General features: G+C 39.0%; 2 protein-coding genes across 4 annotated transcripts in view; both read left to right on the top strand.

Annotated features, from left to right (window-relative positions):
- The first annotated feature begins 3,356 nt into the window (after positions 1–3,356).
- ap3s1 (adaptor related protein complex 3 subunit sigma 1) lies at positions 3,357–14,455 on the top strand. 3 transcript variants are annotated; one of them, XM_026188143.2, is made up of 7 exons: positions 3,371–3,680; positions 7,434–7,525; positions 8,387–8,498; positions 8,626–8,697; positions 9,863–9,970; positions 11,398–11,439; positions 13,706–14,455. In XM_026188143.2, exons 1-6 carry the CDS (start codon positions 3,612–3,614, stop codon positions 11,431–11,433), a joined length of 489 nt encoding a protein of 162 aa, XP_026043928.1. In that variant the 5' UTR covers positions 3,371–3,611; the 3' UTR covers positions 11,434–11,439; positions 13,706–14,455. The 3 variants fall into 3 exon arrangements, with proteins under 3 accessions (XP_026043927.1, XP_026043928.1, XP_080164916.1); XM_080308790.1 differs by having other exon boundaries at positions 11,360–11,439; XM_026188142.2 differs by lacking the exon at positions 11,398–11,439 and having other exon boundaries at positions 3,357–3,680.
- An 802-nt stretch (positions 14,456–15,257) lies between these two features.
- The window catches only part of commd10 (COMM domain containing 10), a 69,808-nt gene continuing 69,353 nt past the window's right edge, over positions 15,258–15,712 (top strand). Inside the window, exon 1 of the mRNA XM_026186316.2 lies at positions 15,258–15,583. Within this exon, the coding sequence (XP_026042101.1) occupies positions 15,555–15,583 (29 nt within the window). The 5' untranslated portion in view covers positions 15,258–15,554. The remainder of the gene's footprint in view (positions 15,584–15,712) is intronic.

Below are 15,712 nucleotides of genomic sequence, written 5' to 3'. Positions count from 1 at the left end.
CCCACCTTAATGCACATTTTTCTTAAGACACGCAACACATTCCACACAGGTGATTCTTTTCCAGTCCTCCACATGCTTGTCTCAAAAATAAAGTGTGACAAAAGTGTGTGTCAATACGGGAAATAAATAAATGAATAAATAGTTTGTACAGTGCAGTGACTGATTAAAATATAAAAGATAAAAAGATACTAGAGAGCTAAGTTTGGTCACCATGTCATGCTCAAATGGAGATGAAAAAGACAGTTTTTACATTTTTCATACATAACTTACATAAATCTATGTAATTGTTGTTGTTGTTTTTTTAATTTTATCACAAAACTTAATTGTTATCATTTGTTTTATTTATTTACTTTGATTTCAGATTAGAGTCTAAATCCATGGCTGAGCTCAGGTTTTTCCAGCAGGAATACTCTGCATTTGTTTTCTGTCATTCAACACATATCTGTACTTTAGAGGAAAATCCAACCTGTCTGAAGAAGCATCATGTTCGTGTTTACTAGAACCAAGAGTGGAGAACTTTCTTTGCATCACAATGTGCCAAGTTTTCCTCTGAGCTGCCACATCAGCATTGTAAAATGAAGTTTTGCTCCACCTTGTGGCTGAAACTTTGAATCTTGATTACCAAGGTGGAGCTGCCCACATTGAGGAAAAAGCCCCCCCAAAACCCTGCAAAAAACCCCAAAAACACTCCAGAATTCAGTAGCTTCGAGAAGCTCCTTTGGCAGCAATAACTTGAAGGAATTGTTTTCTGTATGACTGTCAGTCTCCCACATTGTTGTAGAGGAATTTTGACCAATCTTCTTTACAATGTTGCTTCAGTTCATTGAGGTTTGCAGACACTTGCTTATGCACAGCTCTCCTGTCACAGCATTTCAGCCAAGTTGAGGTCTGTACCTTCAGTGGTCTGTTGCAACACCTTGATTTTTCTTTTTCAGTCATTCTGGTTTAGATTTGCTGCTGCTATTATTGTCCTGTAGCACGACCCAGTTTCATCCATGCCTTAACTTTTGGACAGATGGCCTCATATGTATATTTATAGAGATATTTATAAAGAGGAGTTCATGGTCAAATCAATGACTGCAAGGTTCCCAGGTCTCATGACTGCAAAACATACCCAATCATCACCCCTCCACCACTGTACTTGACGTGGTATGAAGTGTTTGCATTGATAAGCTGTGCTTGTTTTTTGCCAAATGTGGTCCTGTGAAATATGACAGACATCAGCACTTCGGTCACGTCCTTCAGAAGTTCAGAGACAGCTTTGCAAACATAAGCTGTGCTGCCATGTTTTTTATAGAAAGAAGAAGCTTTCTGGTGTTGACCTCTTTCAATCAGGTTTCAGTCTCTTATTAATTCTTCTACTATGAACTTTAACATTCAGTGTTCACACAACCTGTATGTTCCAGAGGAGCAAAGTGCCAGAACTTCTGGTTTTATAGAGGTTGTCACACTTATTGGTTATCAGTCAGTGAATTGCATTTGATTAGCAGCACCTGGCTGCTATTTACTCTTTTATAATATAAGGGTGAACGCAGTTTTTCATGGGACTGCACAGCATCTGGTGTAAACTTTTCATATGACTGCATTTGTTTGTCTTTTTTTACAATGCTGAGTTTTCTTTGTAAATTCATCTTTTTAAAAGACAGCCTTCTTTTTGTATGCTGTATGGTGACAACAAAAAACAGTTGCTGGCTGCCTAAATCATCGTTCAAGTTTGTGTTTTTAGTGCAAGAGGACTTTAGACTGCATAGCATTTTTCATGCAGATGTTTACATTAAACCATATAAAAACCATTAGAGGACCAGATTTTCTAACGTTTACTATAATAAATATTACTGAAATCGGCCAGGATCAATGATGTGATCCTGTGAAAAATGTGGAATTTCTAACTTAAAAAACAAGTTGCCTTAGAGTTAAGTTACTTTTAAACCAGTTTTTTCTAACACAAAATCAAAAAGGTTTGTGTCATAAAATTAAGCACAAATGTGTTGACCATGCAATAGACTGGTGATCTTTACAGGGTCTACCTGGCCTCTCTTGCCCTATGACAGATGAGATAAGCTCCAGCCCCCTTTGCAAAATGTGGATAAATGGAAGAGAATGGATGGATGGACCAAAAAACGATTAAAAACATGTTTAAATTAAATGAAACATTAAAAGCTTGTATAAAGACACAAAGGCTAAATGTGTGCCAAGTTGTGAGGCAACATTTCCAAACACTGACAAATGTTAAAAATTCTTATGTTTATAATTTCAAATAATGTTCCTTCAAAGTTAAAAGTTTAACTAAGAACATAAACAAGACTACAGCACATTTTACTGTTGTCTTCTTGAGCATGGCTATATCTCATATTTTTATATCGTCATGAAATTTGATGATTGAATTCTTGGTCCTTTGTTAACCTGGTCAGTGTTTGTGACCTCATCACGTTTCCTCTAATGTCACCAGACCCAAATGCAATTTTTTGGAGAATGCACTAACAATATATAAAATATTCCCAGATAATCAACCTTGTGAACTTTGGATAAAATTTTCATTTGGCATTCAGTGCTTCAGGGTTAGTCCTGTGTTTTCATGGCAAGACGGTTAGTTTGAAACTGTGTAGAGTTTACATGCTCTCCCGGGTGCTTGGGTGGATTTCCTCTAGTTACTTCACCCAGGTGCACCTCCAGAATTTTTTCATTGGGGTGGCTAGTTGGGGGCCACTAAAAATATTGGTGTGGCACACTAAAAACAAAATTTCTAGTTTTATTATGCTGTTGTCAAATATAGCTTATTATATACCTACTTAATTTCCTGCTATTAAAGCTGATATCACTGAAAATAGTGACCAACATTTAACCAAATAAGATGAAAATAAGATAAAAGATTTGAAATCCATAATAATCTTTTTTAAGTGATCGATTGATTGTTGGGTGCCTTCTGCTCTCTTGTAATCACGTTTATTAACATTATTAGCAACATAGGATAATCTTGGTGGCTGGCCAGTGGCCACGCCCCCCTTGGTGACGCCGTTGACCACCTGCATCTCATTGTCCAGAGATATGTGCTTTAGGTTAACTGGCCAAAGATGTCACTGTCATGAATATTATCCTACCTTTAAAGTTACTCTAATAAGTTTTCAGGACTTTTTAGGGGTAATCTAAGTTCCACTAAGATGAAGAAGATGAAGAAACATCAACTTAATATTAAAAATGGTGATCACAGTAAAATAAGTTCAGTGATTAAGAAAATGCTTGGGCTGACCCCAGTGGATGTGGAGAGAATCACTCTTAGAATGAGGAACAAATCAATAAACGCTCTTTCTTCTTCTTCTTCTTCTTTTTTTAACCCCGTGATTTGCATTTACCCACAGCAAAGTTTGAGCCATCTCGGCTGCTGTAGCAGGAGGAGGAGAGCATGACTGGTCCTTGACGTGGAATATTTCCGTAAAGAGACGATGAAGGAGTAGCAGAGTGTAGCTCGAAGCTATTCCGTTTACTAACCTTAAATCGAGACGGGCTTTAGCCGTGAATCCCGCTCAGATCTGGGTTCACCGGAGCTGACGGACACCAGTCTTTCGCAGACTGATCCCTTTCTCTTCCCCGCCTCATTCTGATCCGCTACAATCATGATAAAAGCCATTTTAATATTCAACAACCACGGCAAACCAAGGCTTTCTAAATTCTACGAACATTATGTGAGTGAAAATTTCTTCTTAATATTTTTCATTTATTTGCTGCACATATGTAAGATTCACGGGTCAACGTGGAAACGGTTAATTTAAAAAAAAATATCACAAGCTGTACAGCTGTGCTGAGGACACTTTTAAAAAAATTCAATCACTGTCAGCATTAATGACACTGTGCTGCACACTGTTTGAATGGGAAGCTGTGGGTACTTCAATAATGTGCAGTTGTTTCAAACTGATGTAGGCTATAAGATGCCACTCTGATCCACGCTGGCCTTTAAAACTATGAATAATTAAACGTGTGCAAGCCGAAGCGAGGCTATCACATTCCCGCTGAGGCTGCGTGAACAGGAGTGAGCTCCGTTTTATTCACTTAGCTTATTAAATCTAATCTCATGCAGCCTATATACAGTCTGTGTGATGCACAGCCCGAAGCAGGTTTACTGTTTGTGTCACATGACTGTAATAGCTGTGGCCCTTGTGAGTGACTCGTGCTCAGTCCATCCCATCACCATCACTGATGCCATGAGATTATTGCCTGTAAGTTGGCATCACTAAAGCAGGCTACCTGCTCTGTTTAAAAAGCTACAGGGAACAAATGCCAGGTTATGTAATGTCATTTGCTGTGTGAGCTGTGCTGGCTTGGTCTTATAATTGGATTTATACCTCAAGACGGCCGCCTTCTTTTTATGTAGGTATCACAATAACAAGGTTGCACATGCGTTGGTCCAGCTCCCTGAATGAACTCTTGGGGACAAATTGGGGACACACACAAACAAAAGTTGATTAACAGATGAATTGCCAGAAAAAAGTTGAACCTGCTTAAAAATTCTGCACACTTTCCAAGCACCTGCTTTTCACATGTGAGTTTCGTTGCGCTGTTCAATAGTGGATTTAGAAGCACTGGAGATGGATTCAGCTGGAACTCATAAATGCAGATTTCCGATTTGATCTCAGTCTAGATAACTGAATGTTTTTAGGGTAGAACAACATCCCGAAAAGATTCGATTTAAGAAAACAGATGATGGGCATCACCCAGCAGTCTGTATTTAAAAACATAAGTATATACCAAGTGGTAATTTGATTGATTAGTCAGTCTGGCATCCTCATTACAGATCCTCCAGTCTGCTGATATGGCGCTTTTCTTTGTTTTATGTATTCATCATTATGTATGCATCATTTTTAGAAAGCAGAATCTCTAAAAGGGGTTTCAAAATAGAAAGCAGCAAATGAATTTAACCATATAAATATTTGTTCAGATTCATTTTCCATGTTGCATAATTATTTATTGAGATGGACATTAATGCGTTTGTATTTCAGGAGGGTAAACACAAATTGATTGGATTAGAAGTAGTCCATGTAGATGCCATCTGTTATGTTACCAGTTGAGGTGTCGGCTTACAGGCTGGCTGCATATACAATTTCACACATCCGACTGACTGTGAAAACTATCTTTAGGACTCGGTTAATTGATAAGAGTTTATTGTTAAGCCTCGGTATGTTGTTTGTCTTAGTGTGGCTGTGCCTTATATATGTGTGTGTGTGTCTGCGTTGAGTGGCAGAGCTGAAGAGGCGTTGTTCTGGTTGTTAAAGCCAGCCTGCTGGCTCAGACATAAACCCAAAGCATGTGTCCAGTCTGAGAGGAGGGAGAAATATGTGCACATAAAAATTCTCCCTATATATAATTCATTCATCATCAGTAAGTAAGCCATAACTTTTACGTAGCAGTATAGACTTTTTTTTTTGTGCTACTGCTTTTACAAAAAAGTTGCTTTGCTTATTTTATGATTTATTTTTTTTGATGAGGACGTCGTGGTTCTCGTGTTAAAGTAACAATGTGCTAAAACATGCTTTAGGAGAGATGTGCAGACCCATGAGTGGAGGCTGGTGGATGAACATGCACTGTGAAAGCTGCACCATTAAAACCACCTGCCTAATATTTTGTAGCTCCCCTTCGTCCAGGCTGTCAAAACAGCTCTGACCTCCAAAACAGCTCTGAAGGTGTCCTGTGCTATCAAGCACAGTGACGCTGACCTCTGTCATATTCCCATTCCAGAGTTATTTTTTGCAGTGTTGCTGAGCACATTATTCTGCTGAATAACACATCTGCATCAGTGAAAACTGTTGCAGTGAAAGGATATACGCTATCTGTTAATGTAGCATAAACATAACTGCCAGCCACCGTTTCCCAGTTGGATGTTGCACAGAGTATAACACAATGGCTATGCTGGCAAGCCAGTTCCTATAGTGCAACTGGCTGCCTTCTTTCCACAGGTAAATAATGCAACACAGACCTGATGGCACATGTGGTGTAAATGTTCAGACCAGTTCTCCTTTTTACACTGTTCTGTTCTGATCTCATTGCTGGTGGTTTCTGTGGTGGTCTGTGGCTACACAGGCCCCATACAAATAAAGGTTCAACTTTCTATGACAGGCAGCATTAGGGTTGTCAGCATCTTGTGCTGTAGTAGATCTTTTTTGCACTCTTTGTACATCAGTGAGCCTTAGGCAGCCATGTCCTGTGTCACAGGCTCATTGGCTGACCTTCTTTGGCCCCCCGTTGGCATACTAACTACTGCATAATGGAAAATGCTGTATAGGGACCATCATATGTAGTTTTGATCATTGTTTTGACTTGCATTTGTCACCATGGTGATATCAATTTCCAACAATTGTTACAGTGGGTGTGGTTTCACCATAACTGGTTAGTCCTCAGGTGGAGGGGGATTGAAAAAGGTGAGTAGGGCTCAGATATTTTCTGGTGGCCGTTATTGATAACGATTTTCTCGGTATCGTAACGGGAAAATCGCTTCACCTGGTAATATTTTTAACGGTTTAAAATTTGAATACTAGTAATTAAAAATCTCCTTCTATAATCTTAGGGTTTCTGGTATGTTTGGCTACCACATGAAATATGTTAACATATATTATCGTGTTATTTATTTAGCCTCCTGTTGGTCCTTAAATGTAACTTATACTGTGTTGCTGCTTGTGAACCTCCAGAATTTCAAATAGATTTGCAGGTTCATGTAACCAGATGGGGAAACTCTCAAACTCTGACATGTTTAAAAGCTGCTGCTGTTTCTGCAATAGGCTCACTGCTCTGCTCTGCTTTGTGACTGTATCATTAAGTCCCATGCTGCACATCACATGACTGATTTTTAGCCAGCTGCATACTGGTCACCCTCTGCTCTCCCTTTACTCACTGAACTGTTAAAGATCCAGAGAGGACGTTAGCACCCTTTGGTGAGACTGTGTCATTGTTAGAGTTGCAGTAAAGCAGATTTTTAGCAAGGTTGTTGAGCTTGTATTGACAGCGCAGAGACTGTCTTTTTAGATCCTTTCTGTGAGCCCTCAATATGATTTAAAAGACAGAACAATCTGATGAAGAAGATTTTTGTTCCCTTATTCATTCAAACATGCCTAAGGATATTGAATGCTTTGAACATAATCTCATCTCTTTGCAGAGATAAGCCTCCCTGACATGGTTTAGTAAGAGCCTCTGTGACCTCTGGGTATTGTATATTTGATTTTGAAAAATGTGTTTGTTATATAAATCTTTTATTTTTAGCTACTTAGGAATACACGTATTTAATAAAAAAACAAAAAGGGAGAGGTGAGAGGAACCATTAATATCCTGTCAGACCAGTCTTCTGGCTAATAGTAATGAACTGGCTCACTGGAAGCAATTAAGTGGGCAAACATCACGTTGTTTACTGTCGCTGTGTTTAACAGCCTGTTGTTTCCTAATTCGTCCTCCAGAATGAAGACACAGAGCAACAGATCATCAGGGAAACCTTCCACTTGGTCTCAAAAAGAGATGAGAATGTCTGCAATTTCCTCGAAGGAGGAATGTAAGTTATGAGGTTGCTCGGTTGAGCCTGTTTGTGCATACGCGACTGTGTCTAAATGCTAAAGAAGCAGGCTTTAGTGGAAGTAATCTACTCCAGAAGATAATTGACTTTGACGCAACATTACAGGACTTAATTTCACTCTCCAAAGGAAAGCTCGGAGGGCTGTATGAATGGCAATCAATAGCAACGGTGTTCGTTTGATCTTCATTTAACATTCATGAATGAGGAACTAGGCGTGGAGCTGTGAAACACCACTGCTCGCAGTTGCTCTTGCATATTTTTTTTTTGTCTCATTACACTTTGCAAAATTGAAGGGTAATGAAAAAATATCCGTAGCAAAAAAACCTAATAAGAATCAAGTCACTGAATGGAGAGCACAACAAACGCATAAAAAAGCCCACAACCCAAAACTAATTTCATTTACTCATTTTATTTAATAATTGCATAATACCGAGGGAGAGTTCCTACATTTCCTGTTGTTAACAGAAACTGTGATTTCTTATCAAACCCAGCAAGAGGCTGAATAACCACTACCAGTTTCTATCTTTTCACGCTTGTATATGTTGTGTACTACCGTTACACTGACTCATAATAACTGAAAAGATCTTGTTATTTTTCTTCACGTCTTTATCTGTGTTTACTTCATACTAGTTAAATCAGGTCATTCTCAGGGTTCAGAGTTCTCTCTGAGTGTTAAACTCCCCGTGAACCTTGTGCGTACGTTCAAAAGATTAGCATACATTAAGATTCCCTTATCTAAGTGTATAGTAGAGCGTAGTTTCTATGGCATGCCTGACAGGCCTCATTATATATTTCATGAGGAGCAATTTCTCTAATGTTTTCTTGCCTCTTGTTTTTCAGGTTGATTGGAGGATCAGACTACAAGCTGATCTACAGACACTACGCCACATTGTACTTTGTCTTTTGTGTCGACTCCTCAGAGAGCGAACTAGGAATTTTAGACTTAATCCAGGTAAAAGCCTGGGAAAAACAATAATGCCACCGTCTCTTTCACCATAGTTGTCGGTGTGCTTTCAGGATCTTTCTTGCAGACTGTGTTCCTTTAGGTCTACAAGCCCTTTCTTCTATTTTGTTTGCAGGTATTTGTGGAAACGCTGGACAAGTGCTTTGAGAACGTCTGTGAGCTTGACTTAATTTTCCATGTCGACAAGGTAATAAATTCATTTGTCTCTTTGTGATGTAACATGTTTATAATACCATTTGTTTGAGCCTCGGAACGACCTCGACCTCCTATGAAATCAGAAATCAGTTGTAGCCATTAGTGACTCATGTTATGGTACAAAATTTGATAACCTGCCTTGTTCCATAACATGTTGTGTAGCGGCATTTTTGTTCTTATATAGTTAATTCAGTGTTTAGGGGACCGATTGAGATTGAACTGTAGTTTGGCTACAAATGTTGTCTATTCACCCTCATTGTTTTGTTTGATAATTCAGGCAATCCTGCTTTGGTTCTGGTTAAACTTGGTTAAGGGGGAGCCACAAAAACCAGAAGAATCCCTGCATTGTTATTTTAAGAATAAAACACTTAGAAAGGTCACATACTTTACTTTTATATTTAGCAAAGAAAATGGGAAATGGGTGCAAACTTGGAAATGAAGTATGTGAGGCAATAACAGCTTTGAAAATTGATATTTGGTACAACCTGAACTCTCTTAGACAAGCTTTCTTTGAATTTCTTTAAGGAATCTTCAGCAATAATTCTCCAGGCTTCTTGGAGGACAACCAAAGCTTTTAATTGAATGCTTTCCAGATGATTTTGCATGGTGGTTCAAAATTTGATGGTGATTTTTTTACGTCCAAAATTCCATCAATTTTGTCAAGATCCAAAGCCGTCACAGAGCCTCCTCTGTGTTTTAAAGATGGCTTTTGACACTCACTGTTGCACCTCTGTGCATATTGATGAGAATTGAATCAGAAATGTCACATTTGGATTTATCACTCCATCAGAACTGTTGCCACTGATTTTTAGTCCAGTTCTTGTGCAGTTTGGCATACGTCAGTCTTTTCTCCACATTTTCCTTCCTTATGAATGGCTTCATGGCAGCCACCCTTGCATTCAGACTGTTTCCGATGAGGCTTTGGCAAACAGTAGATGGATCAGGCGAAGGGCCAGATGTATCAGTCAGGTCTTTGTTGGATTTTTCCCATTTCTTTATCCAGGCCCACACACCATGCCGAGACATGTCATGTTGATACAGAACAATACACAGAATAAGGGGTGTCTCAAGACTTTCTCACAGCACTGTAATGCTGCAGTATGAGGAAAAAGTTTTGCGTGACGATTAGATTCACGTCTACCGGTAATTCCTCTCAGGTCCACAACATTCTGGCCGAGATGGTAATGGGTGGGATGGTCCTGGAGACCAACATGAATGAAATCATCACGCAGGTGGATGCCCAGAACAAGATGGAGAAGTCTGAGGTAAGCGTGACCCTGACAGTTCAACTGTATGTCTTGATGCTACCGCCAAACTCTGAGGTGGTGTATACAGTATGCAGGCATGTGTGTATGCTGCACCCTGCATGCTATTCTCCAGTGACCTTGTGGATGCTCCCTACCCACTCTTGAGTGTTTGTGCTCTTTTTTGGTCTCTTTTCCTGCTGCTGCACTGCTCTCAACTCAGATCAAGACTCAACATATTCTCTCCTGTATCTCTCAGTATACTATACAGCCATAGTCATCACTTCTACCATTTCTATGAAGACTTAACTGTACCATTTTCCAAAGCACCTCCAGATTCAGTGACCATAAAATCAGCCATATCATCTATATTTGAAATACAGTAGTGAAAATATGCTGGTTCCAGGCTGTGTCTTTATATGCTCTTTATTTTAGAAGAGAATGTGAAGTTTCTGCGCTGTCCGTGTTGTAGTAAATGCTTTTCAGACTTGTTTTCTTGCATCTACAAGCCAGTGTCCTTGCTTAGATAACTGCTCTATGCAAGGACATTGCTTTGCTTTGCACACAGCTTTTGCTAGCAGAGAAACATTCATTTTACGAATTGAAAAGTTTAATTTGACAGACAGCCAGAGACAATTTTATGAAATCACTTATTTGCAAAATAATGTGGATTGTAGCATCTGATAGTCCTAAAATCGAACTGCACTAATGATTTGGCCCTTTGTTTCCAAAGTACTTGCAGCACGCTGCAGTAATGTATCAGCATTGAGTCAGAGTTTTGGTGAAATCCTGTTTTACTCTTACAGCGAAAGTCACAAAGTCATACAAATTTGTTTCTACTTTGTTTGCTTCCTTGACAAACTGAAGGGTTTCATGTTCAGGTTTTTAACTGGCTGATTAATTGTGTGCTCTAACAGTAGATTTCCTTTTTTTTCTTTTTTTTAAAAAAGTGTATATATTTTTTAATAATCTGAGCTGCATTCGTGATTTTAAGCAGACAGACTCTTCCTTTTCGATTGACCTTCTGTAAGCAGATCTTTTACTGTTCTACGATCATCTGAGCTGCTCTGTCTCTTCCCTCTTGGACCTATCGTAGACCACAGAGTTCGTTTATCACACTGATGCTAATTGAAAGTGGCACCGTTCTATTATAGGTCAGTCTCTGGAGACCGAGGAACGAGCCGTTCTTCTCCACGACTGGCAAGGAACGATTATGATATTAATCGCATTTCAAAACGCACGTTCTTGTCACGTAATATCTCTATATTTCGCAGCTATACATAATTGTAGTATACAGTTTACAGTTGTGGTGTATGATAGGTCCTATCACTTTTTTTCTGTGGAGATAAACTGTAATTACTTTAATCTGCTTTAACATTCCTCATTCCTCTTTTTCCTGACCCTGTCCAGTTCTTTCCATTCTTCTCTTTCTCTCTCTCTCTTTACAGACGTTTATCTTTCAGTCTACCAGGCAGGACAGGTAGACACAGGTACTGCTAAATTTACAACCAAGTACTGTAACCTTAACTGCAGTTTACCACCCCCCCACCCCCCCCACCCTCTTGAGTCTCTTCATATGGCCCTCCATGTTGAAGTAAAGTGACGTCACTAACATACAGTAGGAATCTTTCGTGGCAGACCCAAAAATGTTTCCCTCCTTAATCAGGAACAAAAACGGTCGCGGTCGTTGAAATTGCAGTCTAGAGATGTAGTAGCATGCTGTCTTTCTAATAAAAAAACAAAATAAAAAGATACAAGTTTTATGTGTGAGTGGTTTTTATGTAGCAGGTGGATAACTTAGCTTTGCATAGATAGAAACAAAGAAATGTTTTACCTTGTCTATGTAAAACCAACTAGTATCTCTAAAGGTCACCAAAGTGCAGTTTGTCTGGGATTGTATACTGGGCTATTCGCTAAAAAGTCTTGAGTTCTATTTTTATTTGGAAAATGGGATCTAGGTGCAGCACGGAGAACTATTGTTAAACACCAATTTTTGCTTGGAAGCAAAATATAAAGAAATGAGGGGTGGCTCGAGACTTTACTGTAGGATTGTGTGTTGCGCAGCAGAAACAATATAATAATAGAAGTCCAAGCCAAGAACATTTCTAGCAAAAATGTCCCTTTTTAAACAGTGAAACATTGTTTTTACACATGCACAGCGAGCTTTGGAGAAGCTGGAAGGTGATTTTTCACATGTTTTACCAGAGCCAGAAGACAAAAGTAACTCATTTGTTTCCCGGGGTTTTCAATCTACATGCTAAATTACAGGTTAACACTGATATCATTTATAAACGAGACTGAGCCCAGGGTGAGTTTTTCAAAAGGCTCATTTGTTTGCATGAAGCACAGAATCAAACTGCAGTTATGTGACACGAAGCTGGCGTTGCTATTTCTGTGTGTGTTCGTCACGCAGTACTTTATTAAAAACCCACTATAATGGATTTGCACAGCAGGCCTTCAGGCGACCTGCTGCAAAGCAACAAAGTATCCTTCACTGTTAATGCCGAGCCAATTTGCTGGCTCAGCATTCCTTTCGATTAACGACACGGTTATCTTTCCGTCTAACACAAGTCTCCTTGACTCCTGGCAGAGGGAGGGACACCCCCTAAGACAAACAGCCTATTGAAATAACCTTATGAAACATGAAGTGGATTAATCTCCATTCCAAGCGTACCTTGCGTGTCAGGCTCTGAAATTATTTACAAGGGTGTTCATTTCTAGCGAGGCAGCGATCATGCAGTTTTCTATCCTTTTGGTCATTTTTGGGTCTGTCTTCCAAAGATTCAGCTGGGGGTTCTCTAACCGCACTGATTCTCAAATGTCTGCTCGTACTTGAGACAAAAACATCAAATCATTCAGTATTCAGATCTGTGTTATTGATCATAAAAACTATACTTGGCTGGTTTCTTCCCTTTAAAAACGCTCAATTTCTCTTATATAATTTCACATTGAGATTCATTGTGTTAGAGTGAAGTGCCTCCTCTGTAACTGAAAACAGATCTCCCATTGTAGTTTAGTGCTAGTAGGCTTACAGCCTTTTCCTATCATCAGTAGTTAACACAGCACACATGCAAATGACACACTTTTTTTTTTTTTTTTTTTTTTTTTTTTTTTTTTGTTCATATGTATTTAGACAGAAAAATGTTAGCTACTGTCATGTGTAGGCTCCCAGAGGTAATTCAACTCACTAGAGGTATAGTATCACCTGTACTATTACTCCTAAAGCAAACATTGTACATTTTCTGAAATCTACCCACCTATCTATCCGAACATCATTACCGTCTTCATATCAAAATCCATTCTTCTGCTTTACCCAATTCTCTCCTTCCATTTTAACCTTATCGGTCCTCAAGAGTCCGGTGGGTTCACTTTCCAAGCAATGCTGCCTTTTGTCCATTTGATGAATGTGAAGTAGTGCTCAAAATCAGTGAATGGTGTAGTACAGTATGTCCTCACCGTTGACGCATAATTGGCTCTGGTTGTGATCCAATCATTCTCGAGAAAATAAGAAAAATAATGCATGTGCGTATGAAGCTATGAAGGCATCTGAATGTACATTTGCACATGTTGTCTGTCTCAGGAGCTGTCAGTGCTTTTGCATTTTGTCAGCAGTTGATTGTCTAGTACTTTGTTTAGCACTGTGTGTGTCGAGTGTTCACTTTTCAGTGTCTCGTCCTGTAACGGCATGTTTTCTGCTTCACTGGTTTGTCTTATCAACCCTCCTTGTGTGTGTTTTTTGTGCGTGTGTGTGTATAGGCCGGTATTGCAGGAGCGCCCGCTCGTGCCGTATCAGCTGTAAAGAACATGAACCTCCCGGAAATGCCCAGAAACATCAACATTGGTGACATCAGCATAAAAGTGCCAAATTTACCCTCCTTCAAATAGTGGCAGCGAGATCCCGAACCTGCAGATGTCAGCCAATGTTTACAGTGATGCAATCTGTTTACCACAACCTCAATTCACCAACTTTTATCAAAACTATAAATCTTCAAGGTACTGTGTGATCTGACACTCCTTGTACGTGTGCTTTCTCTTTCTTCTTGTGTTATTTTTCTCAGTTTGAAGTAAAAGTAAGTATTTATTTATGAATGGTACATTCCTTACGCCTCACTGAAGGTTGGCTCATGACTTTCAGCTCACTGGAATCGGCTAAAGTGTTTACTTGAAAGAGAATTGCGTGGCAGGAAGTGACCTTTTGGGGCAGTCTTACGAGTTTGTTTTTTTCCAGACTAAGAGAATCAGTCAAGTAGAAGTGAAAGCAAAAATATTTCGAATCCAAAATTGGAACCAGTTTAGTACAGTATTGAGAGATTTAGGGTACAGAAGATTATTATGTTGAAGATATGCTGTGTGACAGAAAAATATATATGAAATGATTTTTCTTTTATTTGTATGCAAAGTATTTTTCAAAGATTCACCATGTCTTACCAAATGATGCTCTTAATTTTTGTGTGTATATGACTTATTTTCTCTTCTTTTTTCAACATAATAAACGTCAAAACGAAACCTGTGTGCTTGGCTTACTTCATTTTTATAAAGATCTTATGTCAGCTGCTCCTGTTGGGAGTCACCATGGTGGATTATCTGCCTCCGTCTCACCCTATCCTGGTTTCTCCTGGCTCGGCCTCCTGTCTTTTTGTCAGTGCCACTGTCTCCAAACCATCTATCACAAGAAGTCTCACTATCATCTAGACCTTCCCTTTCACACTTGTTCCTCCTGCTACAAATCACCCCTGATACTTGGCTAAATATGTATGTGGTACATTACATTTAACTAAATGTTTAAAATAAATATGCTGCCTAACATTTATTACAAATTCTCAGATCCACTGTACTTTTGTCAAGTCAACTCATAAAACATTTTTGGGTTATCAAATCTTAACTTTAAACCACGGAGGTGGAGAAAAAGAACAGTGCAATGGACAATTTAAAATAAATTTGGGACAAAAACATACAAAACTCACCCAAAAACCTTCTTATCCAGTATGTCGCGCCTTTATTGCCTAAAAACAAGTTAAACAGAAAACTAAAACCAGTAAACTAAAATGACGTATTATCATGATTGTATTTGGGCTTTTATCAGAACAACAGTCCATTTGCAAGGGGGAGGTTTAAAAAAAAAAAAACCCAGCAGAGCCCTAAATTTGTTCTGGTAAATGTCAGGTAAAGCATAAAATACATTTTATGTGCTTTTGCCGGTTTTTTTTTTTTTTCTTTTTTTTTCTTAGCGCTTTTCTTGCAGGACAGGCACTGATTTGTCCAATGCTGATTCCGTAGTGACTAGAGATTCACTGTGCGCAGTTTTTACGCAAAACAAAATCTCACAGAAACTTTATTTTGCAGAAAGTGACATGATGACAAATGTCAGCAGTAAGTTTTCGTTTTTTTTTTTAATGCAAGTAAATGATTTCCCTCCATCCAGCAGGCTAACAGCAGCCAGCGCGGATCCACTCTCTGCCGTGACTGCGCATCTCCGCGCAGCTTTGACGGTCACATGACTTGTCTTGTGACAACAGGAAGCCGGAATGTCAACAGTGTGAGGATGCTGCTGTGGCTTTGACGCATTTCAATTCTTCAAACACTATTTTTAAGGACGCAGACTACAATGACTTCCATTATAAAAGAAACACAAAGGTGGGACCCCCCATGTGAAAAAAAATTACATGTAACGACATTTTATCTTGTAGCAAAGCCTGAGCTACCTGTAGCATACGAAGGCATGCCGAAAGTCGATATTGTAATTTGTTGCATTAATACATGTTA

Source organism: Astatotilapia calliptera, chromosome 12 (assembly GCF_964374335.1).
Source record: "Astatotilapia calliptera chromosome 12, fAstCal68.1, whole genome shotgun sequence".
Lineage (NCBI taxonomy): Eukaryota > Metazoa > Chordata > Actinopteri > Cichliformes > Cichlidae > Astatotilapia > Astatotilapia calliptera.
This window is presented reverse-complemented; position numbering and strand designations above follow the sequence as displayed.

Coding starts and splice junctions, on each gene's coding strand:
- ap3s1 (XM_026188142.2), top strand. CDS start 3,612: ATGATAAAAGCCATTTTAATATTCAACAACCACGGCAAACCAAGGCTT. Junction 7,526..8,386: donor AATTTCCTCGAAGGAGGAAT/GTAAGTTATGAG, acceptor CTTGTTTTTCAG/GTTGATTGGAGGATCAGACT. Junction 9,971..13,705: donor ACAAGATGGAGAAGTCTGAG/GTAAGCGTGACC, acceptor GTGTGTGTATAG/GCCGGTATTGCAGGAGCGCC.